General features: G+C 42.2%; 1 protein-coding gene and 1 long non-coding RNA gene across 5 annotated transcripts in view; one reads left to right on the top strand and one right to left on the bottom strand.

The window, feature by feature from the left end:
* Positions 1–24,849, top strand: part of sptbn4a (spectrin, beta, non-erythrocytic 4a) — a 40,448-nt gene that overhangs the window by 11,916 nt on the left and 3,683 nt on the right. For 2 of the 4 annotated variants that reach the window (XM_031310973.2, XM_031310972.2), the window contains 17 exons: positions 3,416–3,679; positions 5,314–5,562; positions 6,070–6,159; positions 6,866–7,144; positions 7,235–7,428; positions 7,544–7,748; positions 12,476–12,721; positions 12,858–12,992; positions 13,969–14,210; positions 16,482–16,620; positions 17,281–17,365; positions 17,666–17,877; positions 18,245–19,632; positions 19,786–19,846; positions 19,937–20,205; positions 21,317–21,487; positions 21,718–21,760. In XM_031310973.2, the coding sequence (XP_031166833.1) occupies positions 3,416–3,679; positions 5,314–5,562; positions 6,070–6,159; positions 6,866–7,144; positions 7,235–7,428; positions 7,544–7,748; positions 12,476–12,721; positions 12,858–12,992; positions 13,969–14,210; positions 16,482–16,620; positions 17,281–17,365; positions 17,666–17,877; positions 18,245–19,632; positions 19,786–19,846; positions 19,937–20,205; positions 21,317–21,487; positions 21,718–21,760 (4,272 nt within the window). Of the gene's footprint in view, positions 1–3,415; positions 3,680–5,313; positions 5,563–6,069; positions 6,160–6,865; positions 7,145–7,234; positions 7,429–7,543; positions 7,749–12,475; positions 12,722–12,857; positions 12,993–13,968; positions 14,215–16,481; positions 16,621–17,280; positions 17,366–17,665; positions 17,878–18,244; positions 19,633–19,785; positions 19,847–19,936; positions 20,206–21,316; positions 21,488–21,717; positions 21,761–24,849 lie in introns of those variants that run through there. The other 2 variants (XM_031310974.2, XM_031310975.2) reach the window with 2 other exon arrangements.
* Positions 1,148–23,458, bottom strand: LOC118496609. Its single transcript, XR_004899214.1, has 3 exons — positions 23,207–23,458; positions 1,992–2,095; positions 1,148–1,507 (listed from the first exon to the last, which is right to left on the bottom strand). It is a non-coding gene; the product is annotated as an uncharacterized LOC118496609 (long non-coding RNA).

Genomic DNA, 24,849 nt, shown 5'->3' with positions numbered 1-24,849 from the left:
AATAATCTTTTTTCCACGATCACCTGTAGTGTCTTGCAAAATGTAAGACATTTTACAATCCATATCTTTTAAGGCCGTTTTCTCAAATTGAGTTTTCTTATACTCTGAGCCAGAACTCTCTCTTCAGTAGCAATTACAAACACCAAACCTTCCAGTTTCATTTCTATCTATATTCCCATGGTTTGTACAGAGGTGGTTGCTTGGATATCATTCACAGCCTGATTTTTAGAACATTTTAGTCTTAAAAACGTGATTTTGGAATGTATTTTGTGATTTATGGAGTGATAAAAAGAGATATCCAAAACCCCCTCTGTAAAAACCTTTGACTCTAATATGCCAACGAAATGAAACAAGAATTTCGAATCTGGCTTTATCCAATGTTCACATTTCTGTTCTGGAAATGTCATCAAATAGTAAGTGCATATTTCAAAAGATTTGCATGTCATTAATGTCAGTAATTGGGGAAGTTCAATAGTGATATCTCTTAGTTAAAATGGTTTCCCTATTCACCTGCAGTGTCTCCATCTTAATCACTGACGACATTCACCCAATTTGGCATATGCATTTTAGAAAAAGGTTAATCAATTTATTCATATACTAATCCAAGACGCATTTAAATATACTTAAATAACCAAAGCTCCTGAGTGCATAATAATAACAAAGTATTTTTAGTGTACAGTATGTCACAGCTTTGTATCAAGAGGGAACAACCCAGAATTGTAAATAATGGCCCGTGCACTCAAAGTTGACATTTGCTGGTTTGACGTGGCTGTAATACATAGTGTTATGTTGCATTATGGGTTGGGCTGAAGGGACAACATGGCATCAAAGAAGGACGCTGCCATCCACATTTGTTGATATGTGCAGCATTATGACTCTTTGTTTAGCTAGTGTTACTTTTATGCATACAGTAGGTGTGAATACATTGTTGTTTGTGCCTGTAGTATAAAACAAGCCCTTCAATCCCACCCACTTTCTCACTGTGCTGCATCAGCATTACAAGAAAGCCTGCAGACTTTGGCAACACAATGCTGCCATAATAGCATGATTCATATGTGGTAGCCATTTAAAAAATCGCACTATGTCAGCCACGACTACCTCGAAAATTCACTTCACAGATGCCCTTTGGATCCAACTGTGCCCAGGCTGTAGCACAGCCCAGCACACCCGCAGCCTCTTTCCTGTTCCATAAACCTTTGATTCTTTCTCCTTTTGCGTCCCTCCTTCCTTTATTCTGCCTTTTTCCTCTCCTCTCTCCACCCCCTCTCTGATTTCTTCTCCCTCTGCCTCACTCTGTGTCAGTAAAGCCAAGAGAGGAGAGAGAGACAGAGAGACCTGCTTTCTGCTGGCTCTGCATTATGAGAGGCAGAGCGAGGCTGAGGAAAGATAGCAGCGAGAGAGAGAGATGTGAGAGAGTGAGCGCTAGCAGCAGTTAAGCAGAGAGCCTGTGCCAAGAGGAGGAATGCAGCACTGCATTATGAAAGCCATAGGATATGGGTCCAGCTCCCTGTGAAAAGATAAAGGAGGGAAGCAGAATTTAGAAGATAAAATCCATCATATGTACGGTTGTTATTACAATACAAGCTAAGTAAATAACAAATATATCACCCACTGTCATATGTAACAGAAGAATGTGGAGCATAAATGCTTGTATTTTTACAATATGGAATAAAATCTGCAACATTATCCGGCGATGTTGTCATGAAGGTCCACGCTTAAAATGAGTGTTTGGGAGCCAGATTCAAATATATCCAAAATCTTGTCATAGGAGAAAAACACCTCCAACTCCCCTAAGTCTAGGTATGGGAGGAGACTGGTAATAATACTTGTCAGGGAAGAGCTTCACTGACACAAAAAAAGAGTGCCACAAGCTTTGATCCCCCTGCATCTCCTCATCCAGCTCACTTCATGGACAAAGCCCAAGATTTAGGGGCCGCAAGTGGAGCAGAAGAACACAGACGAAGGGCAGAACAGGGGTTTATTAGACTTACCATGCATGATTTTTAGGTCAGCCCGAGGCCAAACTTTGCTCCATACACCTGCCTCTCTGCAGGCAGGGGGCTCCATCCTTGGCATGGAGCTGTGTTGTCCCGAGCTATTTTGGGGACAAAACTGAATTTAGCCACTATCTAATCGGCACTATGAAATGTTATTCTCAGTGCCTTTCTATGGCATGATGTGTTTTGGTATGTGTGGAGATTTGCAATGGGGCTGTTAAGTTCCTATAATACAGTTTTTTCTTTGAATGCCAATTCCCCTTGGTAGAGACAATCGATGAAAGGGTTACCTAAAATCATTGTCATGTAAAAGAATATGGATTTTCGAGTTTAGAAATAGATTACATTTGTGCTTGAAATCTAAAATGGTGGACAGTTATATGCAGCAACAGTGCAGTTCACATTTTTTTGGTACCAAGTGAAGCAACAATCATTTCAGCCCATAGGAACCATCCCTTGAAGCGAAAGCTGACATTAAAGGAGTGTACGAGTGAGCAGCAACAGTCAATCAGCCACGAAATGACACGCATACATATAATGTTTTCAAATAAGTTAGGTTTTAACACCTGGGAAAATACACAGTGACTTAAAGGTGCAGTAAGTGATGCTTCGCAAAGACTGTTGATATTTGACCTCAACTGCCAGAAAAATACAACCGCCCCTTCAGAAGCTCCGCCCTCAAGATTCCCGGACTGGCCGGCTGGCACTTTAAAGCTGTAGTGCGCCGTTTCTGTCTCCCCCATGAGGAATTCTAAGCAATGACAACAAAACTGTCGGCGCATCCACATGATACAAGCCCTCCATGATCGCACCGTGATCCTTTCTGTTTGTTTTCCATTTACACAGCCAGGGCTGTGTAAATTTTCAGCACACACAAAAAATAGAGAGCTAGGTGACCGTGAGATATTCACTGAATTTGACAAAAAGTGTATTAGATTAACATCACTTACCTGGACCTTTTTTTAGGTCTAGCATTTTTACATATATACTAGAATTCTCCTTTAAGTGTATTTGCATATAACTGATCCCCATGTGTTTCACATCAAAATTTTCAGAACAAACTCAGCTTTCTGAAAATATTCCAGAGCAATGTGTGAAGAGATAATTTGGCCCTAATGCGGAAATATTTCTCCACTTGCTTGTGAAAACATACCTCCACTCAATTGTTTTGGTGCTTGAAATGAGTTTACAAAAGTCTTGGGTTCACAAAGGTAGCGTAATATATGAATAGAATAGTAAATAAATGTCTAAAATTAAATTTTGTTATATCGCTTTTTGAGTGGAAGTGTTCTCAAACATAGCTTGGACTTTTGTCCTCAGAGGGTTAAATTGATGCTATGATTTTGATCTATGCAGTGCAATGCGTTTACAGTCAGTTTAACAAGTGGTCCTGAACAGTCATGCCTTCCTGTCTCCAGGAGGGTCTGGAGCTGATCCAGGAGAAGCCGGAGCTGCGTTCAGTCGTTCAGCAGAAGCTGGAGGAGATCAGAGAGTGCTGGTGCGACCTGGAGAGCACCACCAAGGCCAAGGCGCGCCAGCTCTTTGAAAACAACAAGCCTGAGCCGGCGGTGAAGAGCTACTCGGACCTGGACCACCAGCTCTCCCACCTAGAGCAGCAGCCCCCCCAGCTGGAGCAGGCACACCATCTGCCCACCTTCAATGAGCAACTCCAGAAATTCCAGGCAAGTCTCAAAGCTCCCCAGGGTCTCTCTGAGACCTTGTTGGCACTGTCTCTTGAAATAGTGTCACTGAAACCCAAATGATTCTTTCATATGCGAAACACTCTCATGTATGAAACGGAGCGGCTCTCCAGACACAAATGATTAAATTGGTGGTTAGCACCATCAGTTGGTCATCCTCTGACTTCTGTTTCCTCAGCTTTGTCTAACACAGGGGTCTTTAATGTTTTTAAAGCCAAGGCCCCCGTTAACTGAAGGAGAGATGGAGCAGGACTCCCTACTACATATATTGTATAAAATGAAGTTGCATATTAAAGGTGCACTATGAGTTCCTGCATGACGTTACTTCTGTTGACGTTCCAAGTAAATTCAAAACAAAACAGAGCAAGCTTGCCCCTCCCCCCCTGTTTCTGTAACTGTCATGACTAACTGACTGACTATCACTAACCCCCACCCCCTCCCCCAACCATCTTGTCGGTAATTGGCTGGAACGTGGTTTGTTGTATTTTGATGCCTATCCTGTGCCCCTAGTGTTTGTTTGACATTTACGACCCCTGTGTTGTCTCCAGAGACCGGGCTTTTTCACAATTGTGATACAATACAAAAAGTGTATTCAGGGGGCAGGCAGCTAGCGGATCAAGGAGAGATGCCTACGATTTGAGACAAAAATGAAATCGCGCTGAAACCATGCAGGAACTCATAGTGCACCTTTAAACTGGGCCTACAATAACGTGTAGGGCGGCCTAAAGCCTTTATACATACTGTACCTTTTTAGTGCATACAATACTGACAAATAATTGTTGGCATGATTTTGTAAATCATGTTTTAATGTTAAAACAACATGTGCCACAGTGATTACTTAGTGACTTACCTATAGGCCAGTAAGCCTATCATCAGTGGGGATTTATATTTGCTAATAATATGTTGGATTCATGTTAAGACTTAATTTTTGAAGAAAAAAAAAATCTAAAAATAACAAGAATTTGCATTGACTCTGAGGACCCCCTAAGGGTCCCGGACCCCCTGTTGAAGATCTACAAAAGATTTACAAAACCATGCCAACAATTATTAGGCTATTTGAATAGCTTAGTATTCTATGCAAAAAAGGTATGAATAAAGGCTTTAGGCCGCCCTACACGTTATTGTAGGCCCAGTTTAATATGCAACTACATTTTATAAAATATGTAGTAGGGGGTCCCTGCTCCGTGTCTCTTTCAGCTAAGGGGTCCTTGGCTTAAAAAACGTTAAAGACCCCTGGTCTACACCATGTGATATGTAACAAAAAGATGATTTCTACCTCCACAGCACCTTTGGCCATGAGAAATGTTTGTAGAACTAAAACTCTCTAATCTGCCTTGATGCAGCGAATGCTTCTGACAGACTGCATACTTCAGCTCAATGTTGTTGATGTCATTTCCCCCAGCTCTGACATGTGTCCACGGAAGCCGCTGTTGTGGAGTGTTCTTAAGCAAGAGGTTCAGTGGCATTAAAAAATATGCACCATATGCTTGTTTTCCTTAAAGCGAGGCAGTCCATTACATAACCCTGAAATGTTCCGATAGAAAAACAGCTGATGTGCTGCGTTTGTCCATCCCTCACATGGCTGTAACATGACCTTCCCCTCCCTTCCGGTGCAGGCTATGGAGTCTCAGATAGGGGACTTTTACAAGGATATGGGAGAGCTGGGGAGCTTGCAGGGGGTCTGCCTACCCCATCGAGGGATGATGGCAGGTGACAGAGTGGGCGGTGACACGGAGGCCGGCGAGCAGTCAGGCGTGGTAGAGACCCGCATCGTCCGCCTCATTGAGCCCCTGAAGGAGAGACGCCGCATCCTGCTGGCTTCCAAAGAGATGCATCAAGTCGCCCAGGACCTGGAGGATGAGATGGTGAGTGCACACTTCTTGTCTCTCCCATCCTTTCCTTCTAGGGCTGAACGATTTGGGACGGAAAAAAAATCAAATTGCAATTTTCCTGTCAGATATTGGGATTACGAATCAATTTGTGATTTTTTTTTTAGCTACATATTGCACCTTCTACCATCACGTTAAAATAAAAAAATAAAGTAAATAAATAAAGTTATACAAAATAAATGAAAGATCCACTGAAAATAGGACATTTTCTGTAAACAATCTGTGACGTGGAACATTATTCCAGCATTTATCTTATGGAAAAACAGTAAATATCATAATGAAACAAGGAATAAAAAATGTTAAACCAAATGTTACACCAAACATTCAAATAAATATGTCCCTCTGGATTAATGGCGGTCTTCACGATTAGCTAATCGTATTCTTTCAAATCGCGATTCGATTTGAAAACGATTAATGGCTCAGCCCTGTTTCCTTCCACATATTTCCTCTTCCATACACATTGTTTTTAATTTTCTTCTGTAGATGTGGATTCAGGAGCGGCTTCCCTTGGCCTCCTGTAAGGATTATGGGAATAACCTCCAGGGTGTACAGCAGCATGTAAAAAAGAACCAGGTAAGTGACATTTGGCTCATGGTCAGCTGGAATGTGACCTTACCTCGCTCAGTGTGGGAACTTACCTCTGATTTGACAGTGTCAGAGAGGAGGATGTTGTCCAAAATACACTCCCATCCTGGACAACTCCTCCCACCCACTCCACAACACACTGGTCAGTCTGAGGAGCTCCATTAGCGACAGACTCAGACACCCACAATGCACCACAGAGCGCCAAAGGACATCGTTCCAGCTTGTGGCCATCAAACTATATAACTCCTCCCTCTGAGTGTTACACACTTAATGTACAATAACTACTTGCTGCAATAATTTATCAGCTACATATGCAAAATGTATTATTTATTCACTGCTGCTACTTATTATTCACACTGTACTTATTCATGTTCGTACTGTATTTATGTTGACACTGCACTACAATAGAATTTGTACAACCCATTTGAAAGAATCTTTTTAACCTAATCTTACTTCTAACCTAATCTCACTTCACTTCTACTTAACGTTTTTATTTTCATTTTCATTTTTATTTAATTTTTATTTCTTTTCTATATTTCTTTATTGCTATCTTACTTTATACACTTATTGACTTGCTCTTTTCTAACTCTTATTTTACCTTGAATTTGACTGTGAGCAACTGCAACTAAATAATTTCCCTGAGGGAATCAATAAAGTATTCTGATTCTGATTCTGATTGTGATTGGTCCTTCAGACTCTCCAAAGGGAGCTGACGGGGCGGCGCGCCCGCGTGGAGGAGGTTCTGGACCGGGCGGGGATCATCGCTTCGCTGAGGACTCCTGAGGTGGAGTTTGTACGTGAAGGGGCGGGGCATGTGCGCCAGCTGTGGGAGGTTTTGCAGCTGGAGACAGAGAGGAGGTGCGTGATGCTGGACGCCACGCTGCAGGCTCAGCAGTACTACAGCGAGGCGGCCAAAGTGGAGTCCTGGCTGTCGGGTCAGAAGCTCCATCTGGTCAATGAAGAGAAAGGCACGGTAAGGACAGCCCCAGCACTCATACGGTTATTTGTTGGCATAAATGTGAAAGTGAAACCTGTACCCTGACATCATTCTGATATTTCTCAGGACGAAGCGAGCACCCTGCAGCTGCTGAAGGCCCACCTGGCTCTGGAGCAAACGGTGGAAACATATGCAGAGACAGTAGGCATGCTATCCCAGCAATGCCAGCGTCTACGAGAACTCGGACACCCAGAAAGGTGTGGCCTGACCCACCGTCTCACGTGCACTCACAAAGCAGCACATATAGCCCAAGAAAAGAGGAAAGTTTAATTTTTGCATGCTCTAATGTACCGTGTAGGTTACTATAAGGGTGGCATTGTCAACGCCCATCTTGTTGGTAGCTGTAACATGTAGTTTTCTCTCCATTTTCAACAGTGAGCAGATCACCAAGCAGCAGTCCCACATAGACCGGCTGTATGTGTCTCTGAAGGACATGGTGGAGCACAGGAAGACCAAGCTGGAGCAGCAGTACTGGCTCTATCAGCTCAACAAGGACGTGGAAGAGTTAGAGAAGTGGATCACTGAGCGAGAGACGGTGGCCAGTTCCACTGACCTGGGCCAAGACCTCGAGGATGTCACGGTCAGTCCGTCAAAACCGTTTGGCTTCAATTCAATTCAATTTACTCACAAAAGTTAAAAGACAAGTACAACCATAAGACATACTGCAGATATGTGGAATGGGACACCCTGGTAAGCTACCTGAAGCTTGTGTATAGGGAGCAAATATTACACATTATAAATACTATCATGTTGAAGGAAACGTGTGTTCTACAATATCATTTACAAAAGAAGAAACCCTAACTAAGACATTTAGTCCATCAGCCTAAGCATTGGTTAAATAGATCAAATGCAATACACATTAACCTATAACAAGCCACAATAATGGACTGTTTCCATATATAGTGCTTTTCTAGTCTTAACGACTACTCAAAGCCCTTTCACATAGTACAGGAACCATTCACACACTGTGGCCGATATATCAGATAAACATTCACACACATTTACACACCGATAGCACAGCATCAGGGGCAACTCAGGGTTTAGTGTCTTGCCCAAGGACACTTCAACATGGGACTGCAGGGCCAGGAATTGAACTACCAATCTTCCGATTGGCAGGCGACCACTCTACCACTGAGCCACAGCCACCCACAGTAGAAGAAAATCAAAGGATTTCAGAGTCACTAGTTTAGAAGTCGCCAGCTGTCAAACTTAAATATTTTAGTAGTAGCTGTTGTCTTAGTCTCTTTTTGAAAGCAGACACAGACAAAGATATTTTTCCAGTGTTATCAACCTCATTCCAGACCTGTGGCCCCACGCTGAAGCTTGTGCTTGTGTGGTTGCTACACTACTCCAACCACAGGACATATTCAACTTGTGATACGAGTAATTTATGAGAGAACACCATGAAATATATAACGTATTTCACATCAAAACTATGAAATGCAATTGCTTTTTTGATGCAATTATTGGAATAAATACTTTAATTTTCACAAAAGTGTTGCTTGCTTTCACACTTAATTAGAGGCCAAGTGTGAAAGCAGTAATAGTAAACACAGTACACATAGTCCCATCATGTCAGGACGTAGTTTTCTGCTTACCAGCTATGACAAAGCCCAGACTTATTTATTTGCCTCTCGCATTTAATTGTTATACAAAAAGATAATAGAAATGTGTTTGTTTCAGCAGTGCCTGTCTAAATGAACCAAGCATGTAGTAATTTTGTTACCACTATGAACCACATAAATTGTTAATTGTTAAACCTCTGAGTAAACTTTAACACAGATTTTTATTCTTATTGTATAATGTCGACTGACATTTTCAGGAATACATAGTCATGGAAATTTGCCAAAAAGTCATGGAAAAGTCATGGAAAGGTATTGGTTAAAATACGTATGAACCCTGCCTGTTATCTTCTGATTTAATTTTGAGATTATACAATTTGACCAAACATTGTTTTCTCGTCATCACAACAAAGATTCCTATAGCAAACATTCCACAAAGCAAAAAATGCTAACGTAAATGTAATATCTCCATCATGACCGTGATTGAACACAATATTTATTTTACAGTATAGGCCCTTTATTTAATCAGAAACAATCGTTTGAGTTTTTTTAGTTGTTTTTTTGTTTTAAGATTATTACTTTTTGAAGAATTTTTGAAAAAAAACATCCATGCTGTTTTGAGTGAGATACGGTTTCTGAATGTGTCCTGCCTTCAGTCTCCGGGTGAGCTGGTCAAAATCTGCACGGCTTTCTACGTCACTAGCCGAAACGAGGGGGTTAACCGCTAGCATCCTGCAGTGCTGCTAGCGCTAGCATGCTAGCGGTTAGCCCCTTCATTCTCAATGGCAAAACACTGCTACAACACACACGAGTTCACCATAATCTACAAAAGAACTACTTCCATGTCCCTGTTCTGCAGGTATTCCACGCAAATTTGGAAGTGTGCCCTCGTTTAGAAGAAGTTTCCCGGCTAATCCTGCCTTGTACTGACTGAAGTTAGAGAAACAGCTAGCTAGCTGATGTGATCCTTACCTAGCTACTGCGCATGTGCGACTCCCAACAAATGGAGTGCCATCCCAACTCTCTGAAGTTCCTGTCCTCCTGAAGGTGTATTTCAACTCATGCTGGACACGTTATGTTTGGCTGAACCTTCAATGAAAACAAAGATATAGCGGGCGCCCAAATATCTCAGCACAGACACAATGGCTGCATCTCATAACCCTTATTTAATAGCTCCTCGACTCCTCGGTCCTCTGCCAAAGCGGAAGTTGTTCTGTCCCTCCTCGGGGGAAGTCCATCTCAAAGCTCTTATTTCTGCCCCAAGCAGCGAGCATCGAGGAGGGATAATCGAGGAGCTATAGGTGAGGATACACGAGAGCAGCCTTCCTGGAAGCCGTGCAGCTGAAAGCCCGTGCTAACTCCGCCCAAACAGCTGACCAATTCATGTGACGTTTCAGAGGAAAGGACGTCTCATGACTCAAAAACACATTTGCTCGTTGCCTCTCTCCTTGCATGACTTCCTCGAGTCTCTCCCGTGCCTCCTCAGTGGGAGGGACTAAGACGCGAGGTAGGGAAGCAAGTGGAGGAGTCCAGGGGGCAATTTAAGGGTTATGAGATGCAACCAATGTGTTATGTGATGACTTCCTCCATGGCCTTGGCAGGGTGAGACAGCACTGTCTTATCATACAGTGGTTACGTCTTCCGTCTGCTATGGAGACACAGAGTTGAAGTACTCCTCTGCCTGGCAAGGTTATGAGCTTATGTTGGACATTGACCTGAATGACACCTGGGTACCACTGTCCTTAAGTCCTTCTAGTGATAAAAAAAATAGAACAATGTAGGGCTGCACAATATATCGCTTTTTTAATCGTCATCACGTTAACTGCCTAGATAAACATCTTGTGAAAGGCCGCGACATATCACGACAGACACTCAGATTTTTTGTGTTAGTTAAAAGAAAATATCAGCAGAAAACTGCACTTTAAAATGTCACTTTCAGTGTCGCCTTTTACATTCAATTCAATGTTCAATTTGTTCAATAAAAGAATGCTGGAAATGATTTCCTTTCATTTGTTTTAAATCCAACAAGCAATGTGTTGTATTTTAGCAGAATACTGAAAGCAGCAGAAAGGCAGAACTGAGTACATTTCAATATCTGTTTATTTATCGCAAGTTGTATCCAACAATCCTATTTTAATAAAAACCCATGTGATGGTGGAAGAATAAACTTCTTTTTGATTTTAAAGATCATACAAACGTATATGCATAAAATGCATGCCTTACAGTCATTTCCCCTGTCTATAGATAACCTAGACAATTGGTGGACACAATTACTTCAACACTAATACGCACAAACTACAGATACAAAATGACTATGGAGTTTAATCAACGCCTGTCTGACAGTGGGGGCTTTCCATGTGGCTAACAGGGCTCCTGTGAGAGAGAGAGAGACATGAAGATGAAGGAAGTGTACCATACGGGACATCCTCGCTCATTCCAGCGTCATTCTGAGGAGACGGCAGTTACTCATGACGCACAGCAACCCAACTGTCCTATCATGTGGGATTCATAAAGCAGCCGTCTCAAAGACACCTGATGTTTGATGACTGCTGCTCCAGTTATTCCAACTATAGATCTATTGTGGCGTCAGGGCGTCACAGAATGTGACTGATATAAATAAAACCGTCTGGGTTTTTTTTATTTACTGAAAGAACAGAACAGACATAAAAGCGATACAACTGCTATAATACTCTAAATACAATGGTATCATCATTTGTTTGGGAGAGACTAAAGGCTCAGGTTGATATTATAGGACTAACTGCGACTGTGCGTCTGTACAGCTGTATAGTTTTCAAGCGTTTGGGTTGATGAAGAAAAAGTAGGCAAAGTCTGTTTCATTCATGACTTCTATCACACACACATCCAATAATTTTTATGTTATTTAAAAAGTTATGAATATCTTTATTATTAACATATAGCCTATTCAAATTACTCGTTTTGTCTGACCAGATGTCCAAAACTCAACGATATTCAACTTACAATGATGAACGAAAAATATCATTGAAAATGCACATTTCATATAGCCATATATACAAGCCAGACCCACATCAAGATGTTGGGTCTGGGAACTCACCATTGGCAGGGCTCAATCCGAGGGGTGGGATAAACGGTTGTCTTTCAAATTCCCTCTGCACGCAATAGGATAGCACTACAACCAACCAGAGCAACGAAGAAGGTAGCGGAGCTAGTTAATAGATTCAACTTTTGCCGTATCCTGTCGGCAAAACTCTGAACACATCTTCCTTTTTTAAGAATGACTTCAGTGCCGTTCTTTGTTCTTTTCTCAAAGAAAAGCTTAACTCCAAGTCTTCCAGAAGACCGCTGTTCCCAGCAGCAGCAGCAGCCATAAGCCCGCCTACCGACTCTATACACGATGTGATTGGCCTGACCAGAGTTTGGTTTTTCCAGCTCGCAAGCCAATGGAGAGTTGCTAGACCCCCTTGGCTGCAAATTAAATTTGGGTGCATCTAGATTTCTAGGTTACATTTCATAGGCTAGTACACGCAAATGTTTGGCATTTTGCTTGAAACATGACTCAAACGATTACTCAATCATCTAAACAACAAAGCAACACAATTCTTAGCAGAATGTAAAGCACACTCTGTCTCAAACAGTTAATATGAAACTCATAAAGGTGGTACTGCATCAGTTAATGCATTATTGTAATTGCAATTGTATCAAAATCACTAAGCTTGTGTTATTGTGTGCAGTTTCTGCAGTGTTGTGTGCTTTGTGCGTGTTCCAGGTGCTTCAGGAGAGATTCACCAAGTTTGCCTCAGAAACCAACAGCATTGGCCAGCAGCGCATGGAGCAGGTGAACAAAATGGTGAACGAGATGATCGACTGCGGCCACTCGGACGCGGCCACCATTGCCGAGTGGAAGGATGGACTGAACGAGTCGTGGGCCGACCTCCTGGAGCTGATGGAGACGCGCAGGCAGATGCTGGCAGCGTCGCACCAGCTGCACAAGTTCTTCACTGACTGCAAAGAGGTACAGTCCAAACAAATATCCGCCTTGCATTCAGGTGTACAGTGTTCTTCATTTCAAAAAGCCAAACAAGTCTGGCCGTGACATGCAACTGCTATTTTTAAAGCGCTCATCATAATGACGCTGTCCTGTGTTGTAGGTCTTGGCTCAGATCGCAGGGAAGATGAAGCAGCTGCCAGAGGTGAGGGCGTGCCAAGCCAACATCACCAATCCAGCCACCCTGCAGAGGCTCATGCACTCCTTTGAGCATGCCCTTCAACTGCTAGTTGCACAGGCAAGTGATATGATCGCTTTCTGAACCCATCAGTCATACAGAGTACTTACAGCTCATGAGCACAAGGATGGGGGCATATACATTTCACCAAACTTTTTTTGGAGAAATAAACACTAATCCTGTATCGTTGGCCACATCTATGGACTTACCTAGCTCTAAGGCCAGGGGTAGGCAACCTGCCGCTCGTTAGCCCCTCTATAGTCTATATCCACAACGTTCCACTTCCGGGATTGCTCTGTTGCCGCCAGAAATACCACCAATAATTAGTAACGTTGATAGGTTAATTTAGACTTAAATAGACTGTATTAGCTTCATTATAAGGCTCAAATATGTTTTGCAGCCCGAGATAGATTTCTTAAAAAAATTGTGGGCCAAAATGGCTCTCTTGATAGTAAAGGTTGCTTCCCCTCTGCCTTAGGCTTCATTCATTCAACCTTTATTTATCCTCGAGAGACCATTGAGGGGCGACCTTCATTTTCAATGTCATCGAGTCAGATTACAAAGACAAAAACAGAACAACACAGAAAGTACAATCATAAGAAATATAGAGAGACAATAAAACATTCTGAATTGGAAAATGATGAATGATAAACAAATTAGGATAATAGGGATGCAAAAGAAAATACAATGATGTAAAACAGTTACAAGTAGAAGTTTGCAGGTTTAGAACCAGATTTCTAAATTGTCCAAGAGGCACAATTGAGTTGATTTTAAGAAAGTGCTGTCATTTGTTCCAGGAGTCGGGTGAACTGAAACTAAAAGCAGTTTTTCTAACCTCAGACTGAGCTTGTGGAACATAAAGTGAGAAAAAAAATGAGTTTACTTAAACACGTGCTTGTTTGTTTGTTTTGTTCGACCAACAGGCAAAAAAAAAATGAAATCAGTTCAGTTCAATTTCGACAAACACAACCATTGTTCTACACTGTGACGATACTGCGATGAAGCCACTAACTCCCTTCATCCTGTCTTGGTGCAGGTGAGGCAACTGCAGGAGAACGCTGCCCAGTTGAGAACCATCTATGCTGGTGAGAAGGCGGAGGCCATCATGGTCAAAGAGCAGGAAGTGATGGACGCCTGGAAGGAGCTGCTGAGCTCCTGTGAGGCCAGTCGCGTCCAGGTCACTTCAGTAACAGACAAGGTGCAGTTCTTCTCAGTGGTGCGTGAAAACCTGATGTGGATGGAAGGCATCATGGGCCAGATAGGATGGGATGAGCCCAGGTAAGATATCTGCTGTCTTTGAAGTTGTGTTGAGATGTACATAAAAATGGGTGTCAAACTCAACTTTACGAAGGGGCACACTGCAAAATGAGAATCACATCAAGGGCCAGACATGCTTTTATATAATCAAAAGTCAAATATCTTTGTATAATTGCATGTCTCATATAGCTTTCTTACAGTTTGGTCGACATAAAGCCAAACAGTCAGCAAAAAAGTTCCTTAGCCATTGTAGAGTTTAGCATTAATGATTATGATGATGATTAGTGATTAAAATGTTTTACAGCAACCTGTTTCACAGCCTGAATATGAAAACTCTCTGGTTCTGGGGGAATTTCTGAGTCTCAAAGTCTGCTTTGAGTGTCTTGTAACTGCAGTTTGAAAATCGTTTCTTGTCTTTTTGGTTTGGCGCACATCTAGGTGGACCAAAATTGATATGCGGGCGGGATCAAAATTTGCGAGGGGCCTGATTTTGCCCTTGGCCTTGAGTTTGACACGTGTGGTATACAGTATGTGGTCCAGGTTTTAGTAGCTGCATTTGTGATTTGTTCAGTGTTCAGTTAACTGAAAGTCTCTGTGTTCTTGTGCATTCCTTGTAGACCGAATTTCATCACTGTGAGGTGTCGAATTAGGCAGCTGTGCCACCTTGACTTAATTTCACATGACATCTGTTATTCAATTTTTCATACGATGTAATCGAGGAATATACATTTTACACTGCCAGTATTTGTCGTTTCACCCAGCCAGTTCCACTGTACAGTAAGCTTGCAACACATCTACTTGGCTTCCAATATTTTCACAGCTGTTGACATGACATATGCACGAACATACACACTGCGGGGCTCAAAGATTTTTTTCCATTAGGCTGATCAGAAAAAGCTAATATTTTTTATTATTGGTCAATCATTTAAGTCTTTTTCTTAAGCAAAAATTCCAGTAGCTAAACCTCTTGTTCCAGTTTCTCAGTTGTGGAGATTTTTCTGCTTTACTTTGTCTTGATGTGATTGTAAACTGAATATATTTGGGTTTTCAGCTGGTGGTTGGAGAAAACAAGACATTTTAAAGACAATTAATTGAAAGAATTAATTAAAAATAATGAAAATAATAATTACTTTACCTGCATTACTGGTTGGTCTGTGGCTTATTTTCTAATCAATTAATTGTTGTAGGTCAGTGGATCCCAAAACTTTTTCATGTCAAAGACACAAATTAGACCATGGACCCCCATTTGATATGATTTGGTCCCTGGGTCCCCATCTGATAGGATTTTTGCTAAGATGTTTTATTGCAGAAAGTGTTATTGCCATTGTGTTGCATATGAATGGAATTATAGTGAAAATAAATGATTCCACCTTTTGCTGGGGACCCCCTGAACTCCCTCAAGGACCCCACTTTGGGAACCAGTGGTTTAGGTTTTACAATGTCAGATAAAGTAAAAAAGAAAGAAAGAAAAAAGCCCAGTACAAAATGGTGTCTTTAAATTGCTTGTTTTGTCCAATCACAAAGATGATCGATTTACAATAAAACAAAAAACAGAGAAAAGCAAACACCAAGGGTCTAACGATTCTATCTGAGGATAGAAGGTGCTGTGGAGATTGTATAATACTTCGCGGCAAATGTGATTTGTGATTTAAGGCTAAATAAAATTTAGTTAACTCACATTTGTGAAGCTGGAACCAATAAATGTTTGGCATTTTTGCTTAATAAATGGCTTAAATGATTCATTGAATATCAAAATTATTGTCCATTCATTTTCTGGCAATAGGCCATTACAGTGCCCTGACATTGATCTAAGATGCATACCATGTAAGCATAACGTTCCCAGTTCAAATCCAGCCTTTACTGCATGTCATCCCCATCTATCTTTCCCCACACTTCCTTTCAATGTGTCCACTGTACTTTATCAGAGATAAAGGTGAAATATATAAAAAAAAAATAAAAAAAAAAAATAATAATAATAATAATTTAAATAATCTTTTAAAAACCCTATCAAATGTTTTATCATGTTGTGTACATGCAAGTATTACACTGTCTTTGTGTGAGGATGGTGTAAGATGGTTCTACTGCTGGTGCTACAGGAAAAGTCAGGGTATCACCAAAGTCATTATTTTTCATCCTTTTATACCTCATTCATCGTATTAGCACTAGTACTGTATAACAGTATGTCAACTTGTATACTTGTGAAGCACAAAGCTAACATGTTACACTCGGCAGGTATGAGGATCCACTGTTTTGCTTCATTTAACCTGAATAATCTGATCTATTCCTCCTCAGGGATTTGACGGCTCTGGAAGTGATGATGAAACAACATCAGGATCTGAAAGCCAAAGTAGACGGCCGCAGCAAGACCATACAGCAGTGTGCAGATCTGGGCAAGATCCTTATAGCTGCAGGCAACCCCGCATCAGAGGAGGTCAGGCTAACAAAGTCCAACACAGCGCATCGTGTCATACTCTGAAAGCCACGCCCATCGGAGGGTTAAACAATTGGCGCCACAATATGCAACTAATATACTACAACTGAAACACTAAAGTGCCTGTAGCTAGCCAAAAACATCCGATTTAAACATGTCAAATGATTATTTTATCAACCTACGTCTACCAGAGAGGGCAAGTTAGCTGTTAGTAAGCTAATGTTAGCTATTAGCACTTGCAAACTTAATATTCTGATTTTCCCACATTCCCATATAACAAAAGTTGCGTACTGTGTACAAAAATGCTTTAGTTTTACTTACAGAAATATAATTACACTTTTAACAAAGATAAAACTGACATTTGGATATTTGACTTGGTAACAAAATGCTTGCTGCACAGTGCACACGTAACGCCTAACATTAGCTTAGTGTCAGAAGAATCCCACAGTCTTCTTATTCGTCTAGCAGACAGAACTGACGAGGAAGCGCAGTCACGCAATACAAGTCAATGGAGAGCGGAGAGTTGTTTTCCCCTCCGGAGGGGACGGGACTGCGCTCTGTCTCTATGTCACAAAATAATTTATAACCATAAAATGACTTGATTCAGCTATATGTTGTTGGGTTGTTGTGGTCATGACTGCAATCTGTCTGTCCCCACAGATAAAAGAGAAGCTGGACAGTCTTCTGGCTAAGCAGAGGGATCTTGCTGAAAAATGGGACAGACACCAGGAAAGGTTACAGCGCAGTGAGTAACTCAGTAGATGACTACATCAGAGCAGAAGCAGCTCTTAACATAACACTATGTTAAATGTCAAATGGGTTTACACTATAAATGTTTTTTCCACTTTGTCCTTTTATCATGAATCATGAATGAATCTTATTGTTTGCGCATTACACACTCACTCTGAACATGACTGAAATGATATAATAGACATCCGCTATGATCTCTCACATAAATATCACCATAATGTACACAAGCACGTAATGGATTTCTACTGGAGTGTGCATTGGTGTAACCATGCTGTTGGTTTGCTGTCACCTCCAGAGCAGGAACATTTCCAGTTTGCCCAGGAGACGGTAAAGGCGGAAGCCTGGCTGAAGGCCAAGGAGCCGCTGATCACCTCCAAGGAGCCAGAGGGAGGAGGGGCCCAGCTGCAAACAGACGAGGTTGAGCAACTCATCCTTCGCCACGAGGCCTTCCGCAAGGCTGCTGTAACCTGGAAAGAACGCTTCAGCTCTCTCCGCCAGCTTTCCGCAGTAAGCTTGACTGTAGATAAATGTTTAATCAGTTTGGTGGAGTCGCAATTTAATGCTGCTACAGGAAAAAAAACGTGACCTTGGGATGTTGTGTTTGCTTAGCAGGCATGGGCGCATGCCATGAGGTTGCACCGTTATGGGCTCGAATCTGTCTCATGACGTTTACTGCATGTTGTGTACCCTTATTCACTGCACCCCATCTGCCTTTCATGCTACATTGCTTAGTAGGCAATAACAGACTGTTTTGAAATGAGCAAATAATTCCTGATAACTTGTTGTACCCCCATTTTATTGGACCCGTCTTTGATTTCTGGTTTTATTTGGGTTTAAGTAGTGCTATTAGTTATTTAGTTAACTCTCTCTTTAGGCTGAGAAGAAAAAAGAGGAGGAGAAAAAGACAACCCCACTCTCCAGCCGAAGGATGTTCCCATTATCATGTCTGACTCCCAGTGTTCCCGCAACAAGTGCTACCTCATCTTTCTTGAGGCAGACGGTACAGGCACATATAGAACCCAAACCCTTACAGACCAGGCTGGATCTGGGTGCCACTCCTTCAACCCAGAGGTTGTCCTCAACTCTAGCCAGCTACAAGCCAGTAATAAATGGATCAGGCTACCAAGGACTGGAACAGCATTGCAGTGGGAAGCTGGTGAGCTCCTCATACCTTGGGATGAACCACCAGGCGGCCGGAGGTGGAAGTGATTCCGGTTTCTCGGCGCTGACCTCCCAGAGTGGTGGAGCAGACACTTCTACTTACCTTGGGATAAACCATCAAACTGCTAGCAGTGCAGAGAGCTCTGGGTACTTTGGACTGACTACTGGTTGTGTGGGTGGTACGCAAAACCATCTAGGCAGTGGCAGGTTAGGAAGTTCAGGTAACATAGCTCAGCAGCCAAGCAGTGGAGGTATGGGAAGTCCTGGCTTTCTGCCTCAACAAAATATGGGCAGTTCTGGATACTTGGGACATCAGCCTAATTTAGGAAGTACAGGATATTTGGCACAACAGCCTAATATGGGAAGCACTGGGTATTTGGCGCAACAGCCTAATATGGGGAGCACTGGTTATTTGGCACAACAGCCTAATATGGGGAGCACTGGGTATTTGGCACAACAGCCTAATATGGGGAGCTCTGGGTATTTAGCACAACAGCCTAATGTGGTGAGTTCTGGATACCTAGCGCAGAATTATCAGAGCAGTGGGGGATTGGGTAGCTCAGGCTTTCTGGCACAAAATCATTACAGCAGTGGAAGTCTGGGCAGTTCTGGATACCTGGTGCAGAGTGGTGGCATCATGGACCCTAAAATGGCATATGCATGGCAGCACCTGAAAGCTGACTTTATGCAACCCAGGATCAACCACATCCACAAGGCTGTAAACCCCCTTCTAGAGGCCAGCAGAGTGCAGCGGGAACAGTTTGGGGACATCCCAATGGCAGACATGGTGGGGCCAGAGTCAGGGCTGGAGCTCCTCCACGGCCGTCTGCAGAGGGATCCCCGTGGAAGCCGCTCTGATCCTCAGATGGACCATCTCAGGCGAGAGAGGGAGTACAAGCTGGGTAGACAGACCTCCAGCGAACAAGAGATCCAGGCCAGGCTGAACGAACTGCCACTGATTGTGCGTCAGGAGCGCTACCGGAGGCGCCTGGAGAGGCAGTCGTCCAGCGAACAGGAGGGGAGCAGCAAGCAGAGGCTGCAGAGACAGGACTCGAGTGACCTGGAGGGCTCTGTGAAAGAAGGATCTGACAAACGCTCAGGGTATGTGAATGAGCTGTGCTGGTGACAGTGAAATTCAAATGATCTTTACAAAATGTGCCTAATCAGCACTGTCCAGCGTGATCCTAATCAATTTTAAGGTCACATAATGATTGTGTTTTCTGTTTGGGTGACTCATGTCTGTTGTCACTGCAGGGAGAAGAGATCTACCATGGCAGAGATTGTAGAACAGGTCCAGGAGAGAGAGGCAGCAAATGTGAGATTACATACAGTATATCACAACGGTGTTGTGTATGTTCATTCTTGTGTGACTTGGTGTCACATTCTCTTTATTCTACTTTCCCAGGCACGAGGAGAGCCTTATCGCCCTGGAAGCAGCCTCTCAGCACCTGTGACTCGTTTTGACGGACGCCCTCGTGCCCGAGACCGCCCCAAACCAAGGAGGAGGCCCCGTCCAAAGGAGCCTGAGGAGACACGACGTTCTCGCTCAGCTCCAGCTACTGGTGCCCCAACGACACCTCAGCCGCCTTCACACACTGCCCAAAACGAAGGCTTCCTCTACCGCAAAAAGGCCACCACATCTGACCTTGAAGCTCAGCAGAGAAGCCCAAACAGGTACAACCACTACTGATTAAAATCATACAAAAGACATAGCTTACAATTCGATTGTCCAATCATAGCTTACCAACCGTAAAAAACAAGAGCAAACGTGTAAGGAATGGATAAAACAGTGTATTTATCTGCTCTAACATAAGATGCAAGTGTTAGCATGTGCAAGTAAGTGTTAACTAGTTTACAACCTACAGTAGTAACCAGTCTTTACTTTCAAAGCCAAGGAGTGCATTATGGACTAGAGTAATTAGAGGAGTTAGGTTAATAAAAGCTCTGGTCACAATTAGCACAACCACTGTGTTGTATTTCCCCACTGTGTGGAAGTTGACTCTGGAGGCTGTCAGAGTTTAGGCTGACATTAGAAGATCTTTCCTGATTTTTATTTGATTCTGGCTTACTAGCTCTATACTGCAACACAACAGCAATGCTGTTTATTTACATGTCCATTACATGGATCATCAACTGGTGGGGTTGCTGACTTTTCCCCATAATAGTAGCTTCCAGCACAATATCATGTATGTAGCAACCAAGTGCATATTTAAGACCACTTCTACAAGATGATGATTTTAAACGAGTCAACTGGACACAAAAATAAAATTGTATTGTTAGGTGTTGTGTCCATCTTTAAAGGAGACCCATTTGCTTCTCCGTATTTTCTGTCATACCTATAATGTTACAATGTCAGATGTTCATATTAAATGTGGCGTCATATGGGCCGGTTTTATGATTATCTGCTCCAGGCAGGCACACTATCGCAGTGTTCACATTACATACACTGTTACATGTAGCTACATGCTGATGTCAAGGAAACCTAAAATCTTTGTTGCAAATGTTGTTAATTTTTCTCCAATCTAGGAACAGAGCATCTCAGACAGACGGTAAATACAGGTGCAGCAGCAATGGCCAGAAAAAACTAATTGTTCTTTTAAACGTTAAAACATGTAAACGTGTCTTAGTAAAAACACAAAATACAAGTATGTACCTGAAAACGAGTAAAATAGGTCTCCTTTAATATAATACATCATAATACATCCAACTGGCCCAAGTTACGTTCAGATATGTATTCAATCTTAATGTGTTAAGATCTGCTTCCTGTGGCATTTTAATTTTACAGCAAGTCCTGGGTGAATGTATATTGTGTGCTGAAAGAGGGACAGCTGACCTTCTACAAGGATGCTCGGAACCACGCCACGACATACAATGAAGAGCCTCCTGTAGACCTTAGTAACTGCACATTCGATCCTTCAATGGGATACAAGAAGAAGAAGAATGTCTTCATTCTTCAGTAAGAGCTTTTCTATTTCGGCAAAAATTAATGGCAGAAATTGTGATTTTTAAATTGTGATTTTACTGAGGGATTTTCAAGTGTAATGTTGTTTTACATTTAAAAAATATATTATTCCCTATTTTATTATATTATATTAAACACGTGCAATATTATTATTCATTAGACATATAAAAGGCATTGCAGTGCATGAGAAACTGACAATCACTGTTGATTTTTTTCCGCAACAGAATAAACGATGGAATCAACTTTGCATTCCATGCAAAAGATGAGGTAAGAACATTCATATTTGAGGCATGTTAAAGATGAGCAGACATTAGGACATAATCCACTTCCCTTACTTTAGACCTTCTGTGTGCCATATAAGTGGTCCATGAAAGATTACACCTCTAAGGGCAAATAAGAGATGTCTACACATTAAGAAATATACCGATGATGATGATTTAGGTTTGCTGCAAACACATATTTTGTAATGTCAAAGGAAAAGTCTAGTGATTTTGTCAACAAATCCTATTAAAAGTTAAAAGTATTGTGTGTGTATCCAAAGCCTGATATATCTTAATCCTCTGTGCTATAGAGCTCCATTGTCTGTCAGCTCCACTGGTGCACTGTGATATATTTCTTCATTACCATGAAGACACACAGACACACACACACACACACACACACACACACACACACACACACACACACACACACACACACACACACTGTAGTTTATTTATTTATATTCCAATTTTGTTTATTGGGACTTTTCAATAAACTCATATTCAATGACGGAGGAGAATACAAATATACACGTCACGGAATAACCAACCCTGGGAACTTCATTACTCTTGTTACGTCTAGGGATTATGACAGAGCTTGGTTTTTCTCACACATATGATACTAAAGCCTAGTTCACACGGGACAATTTTAAAATCGGCCGATTTTCCAATCCTGAGAGACCCCACACACGGCGATAAAAAATCACGGGTCTAACAGTTTTGGTCGTACAGCGTGTGGTGCGCAGCACACGGCAAAATCAACACATCACACACGAACCGATCTGACTCCCGAGCATTCCCAGGTCAGACGGGAAATCTCGCAAAATCCCTCGAGATCAAACGTGACTTCAGAGTAAACGATCATGGCGGACGAAGAGGATGCAGTGGCTCTATATATGTCTATGCTGGCGATAATTTGTAGTTAGTTTTTAACCGAAAAAAAAAACGTTATCAAAAGAAAAGGCGATGAAAGAAGTGGAGACAACGCGAGCATGGACTATACTTGCTATACTTATCTCCGACGTCCACCGGACTTTCTGGTGCGCCGTGCCGCCGGCTGTTTTGATTTTGTTTCCCGGTGCTTTCCTCGCCGCCTCGTCACCTCTCTTTCTGATTGGCTACACGCCACAGTCCACAGGCTGCGTGCTCGTTTGTCCCCGGGGGACACCACACACGAGGAGAAATCGGGCCAAATAAATCCAACATGTTGGATATCCCCGATTTGAGATCGGAGCGGTCCTGACGTCCTTCCGAGCAGACGAGAGCAGTCTTAACACACCACACACGGCTGGAATATCTGATCAGATTATTTTACCATAATCGGAGCATCCTTAAGATTGTCAGAAGGGGTGAATCGGGGCTAAAATCGGCCTAATTATCCTGCCGTGTGAACCAGGCTTAAGGAAAGCTAAATGCTTAGCCACCGGACTGAAGTTACGGGTTTGAGGCCTACCTGGCGTTCATCGGCTTGGCGTGTCCCCAGCTTCAGTGCCGAATAGCCCGTTCCTTAAGTGACAGTTCATTTCTTTGACATTCAAAACACAAACACAAACTGAATATTGTGTCCCAGTTAAAGTTCTTGTAGAGTAGCATTTTATAAAAATACAGACAAAAACAGGATCATTCAAACATAACCATAAACAGTACAAACCAAAATGGAGGAAAAGAATTATGCAAAATACATATCAAGAACCCAGGAAAATGGAAAACATCAGACATTGTATTGTAGACATGTAAAGACCTGAGGCCTGTACTACGAATCCAGATCAACATGCCCTGGATTTCTTCAGTTACCCGGCTTCACCTAACCTAACAAACCCGGTCCTGCATAAGCTGTGTCACGACGGTGGTTAACAACTAGTTCAGTCAACCCAGGGTTTCCCAATCCAGCGACGCGCGCGTTCACATAAAAGAGCCGCTGTTTGCACAGGTTTAGGAAATGAAAACTTATTTGAGACCTGCTGAAAGGATGCAAAGACATTATCAAGATACAAATCTCTAAAGGTCTTGACCCCCAAATTTGAGCATACCAAGAAGTTATTGTTTACGAGGGATAAAGGAAAAATATGATTAGCAAATAGCGGGGCATAGATACTGTATAAAATGACTGGAGGCCAAAGTGTCGCTTAAACTCCCCCCTTGAGTTGTTAACCAACATGTCTTGGTACAGGGAAAAATAAACGAGTGAATAGGAGCATGTACTAGAGCCTTCAGTGACACCGACTTGGAGGAGTTGGCCTCTAGTGCCAGCCACATTGGGGCAGGGGGATCAAAGGCCTCATACAGTTAAAATCCTGATGTTGCTAGCCCAATAAGAAAACCTGACGTTTGGTAAAGCCATCCGTCCGAGTGGCATAGGTCTGTAAATATAGTTGACAAAGTCTGGGAACCCTCTTATTCCATCTAATTTATGAAAGAAGATCTGAGGCATGAAAATGATGATGCATTGAAAAAGATAGGAGAATCGTCAAAGGATTTTAATTTTAACCTAACTGACTTGTGCAGTTGAGGATAAATGAAGCATTAGTCTTGTTAAGGTCTGCATGCTTGTGAATGAGCTGAACTCCGAGATATGTAAAGCTATGCTGGGCGACCTTAAAGGGTAGGTTCTGTGAAGGATAGTTTACTGCAGCTATATTGATGGGGAAATATTTTTCCCCATCAATATGGGAAAACTTTTATTTAAAATTCCATTTATAACTCTGATATTTGACTAAATGATTGAAGAGTGGCAAGGGCAGACGGAACAGAAACATGCAAGTTGGAAGTGTATAAAACCTAGTCATCTGCATAAAGAGAGACCTTCAGTTCTGTTCTTTAATATGAGGGTTAGATTGACAAGGGTTCAGTGGCAATTGCAAATAGTAGGGGACTCAAAGGGCAACCATGTCTAGTGAAGTAATAAAGACAAAAATATTCAGAGTGAATATTGTTTGTGCTAATTGAAGCTTGCAGTGATAGAGCAGCTTAACTCATGAAATAAGTCTTCTTAAAGCCAAATTTCTGTGTAAAAGAGGTTCTTCTCTGTCATAAGCTTTTTCTGCATCTGGTGAAATAATAGATGGGATGATAGATTCCAGCCATAAAGCCACCAGT

The sequence above is a fragment of the Sander lucioperca genome, chromosome 13 (assembly GCF_008315115.2).
Source record: "Sander lucioperca isolate FBNREF2018 chromosome 13, SLUC_FBN_1.2, whole genome shotgun sequence".
NCBI classification, from domain to species: domain Eukaryota; kingdom Metazoa; phylum Chordata; class Actinopteri; order Perciformes; family Percidae; genus Sander; species Sander lucioperca.
Note: the sequence above shows the minus strand (reverse complement) of the source record. Positions and strands in the feature narration are given on the sequence as shown.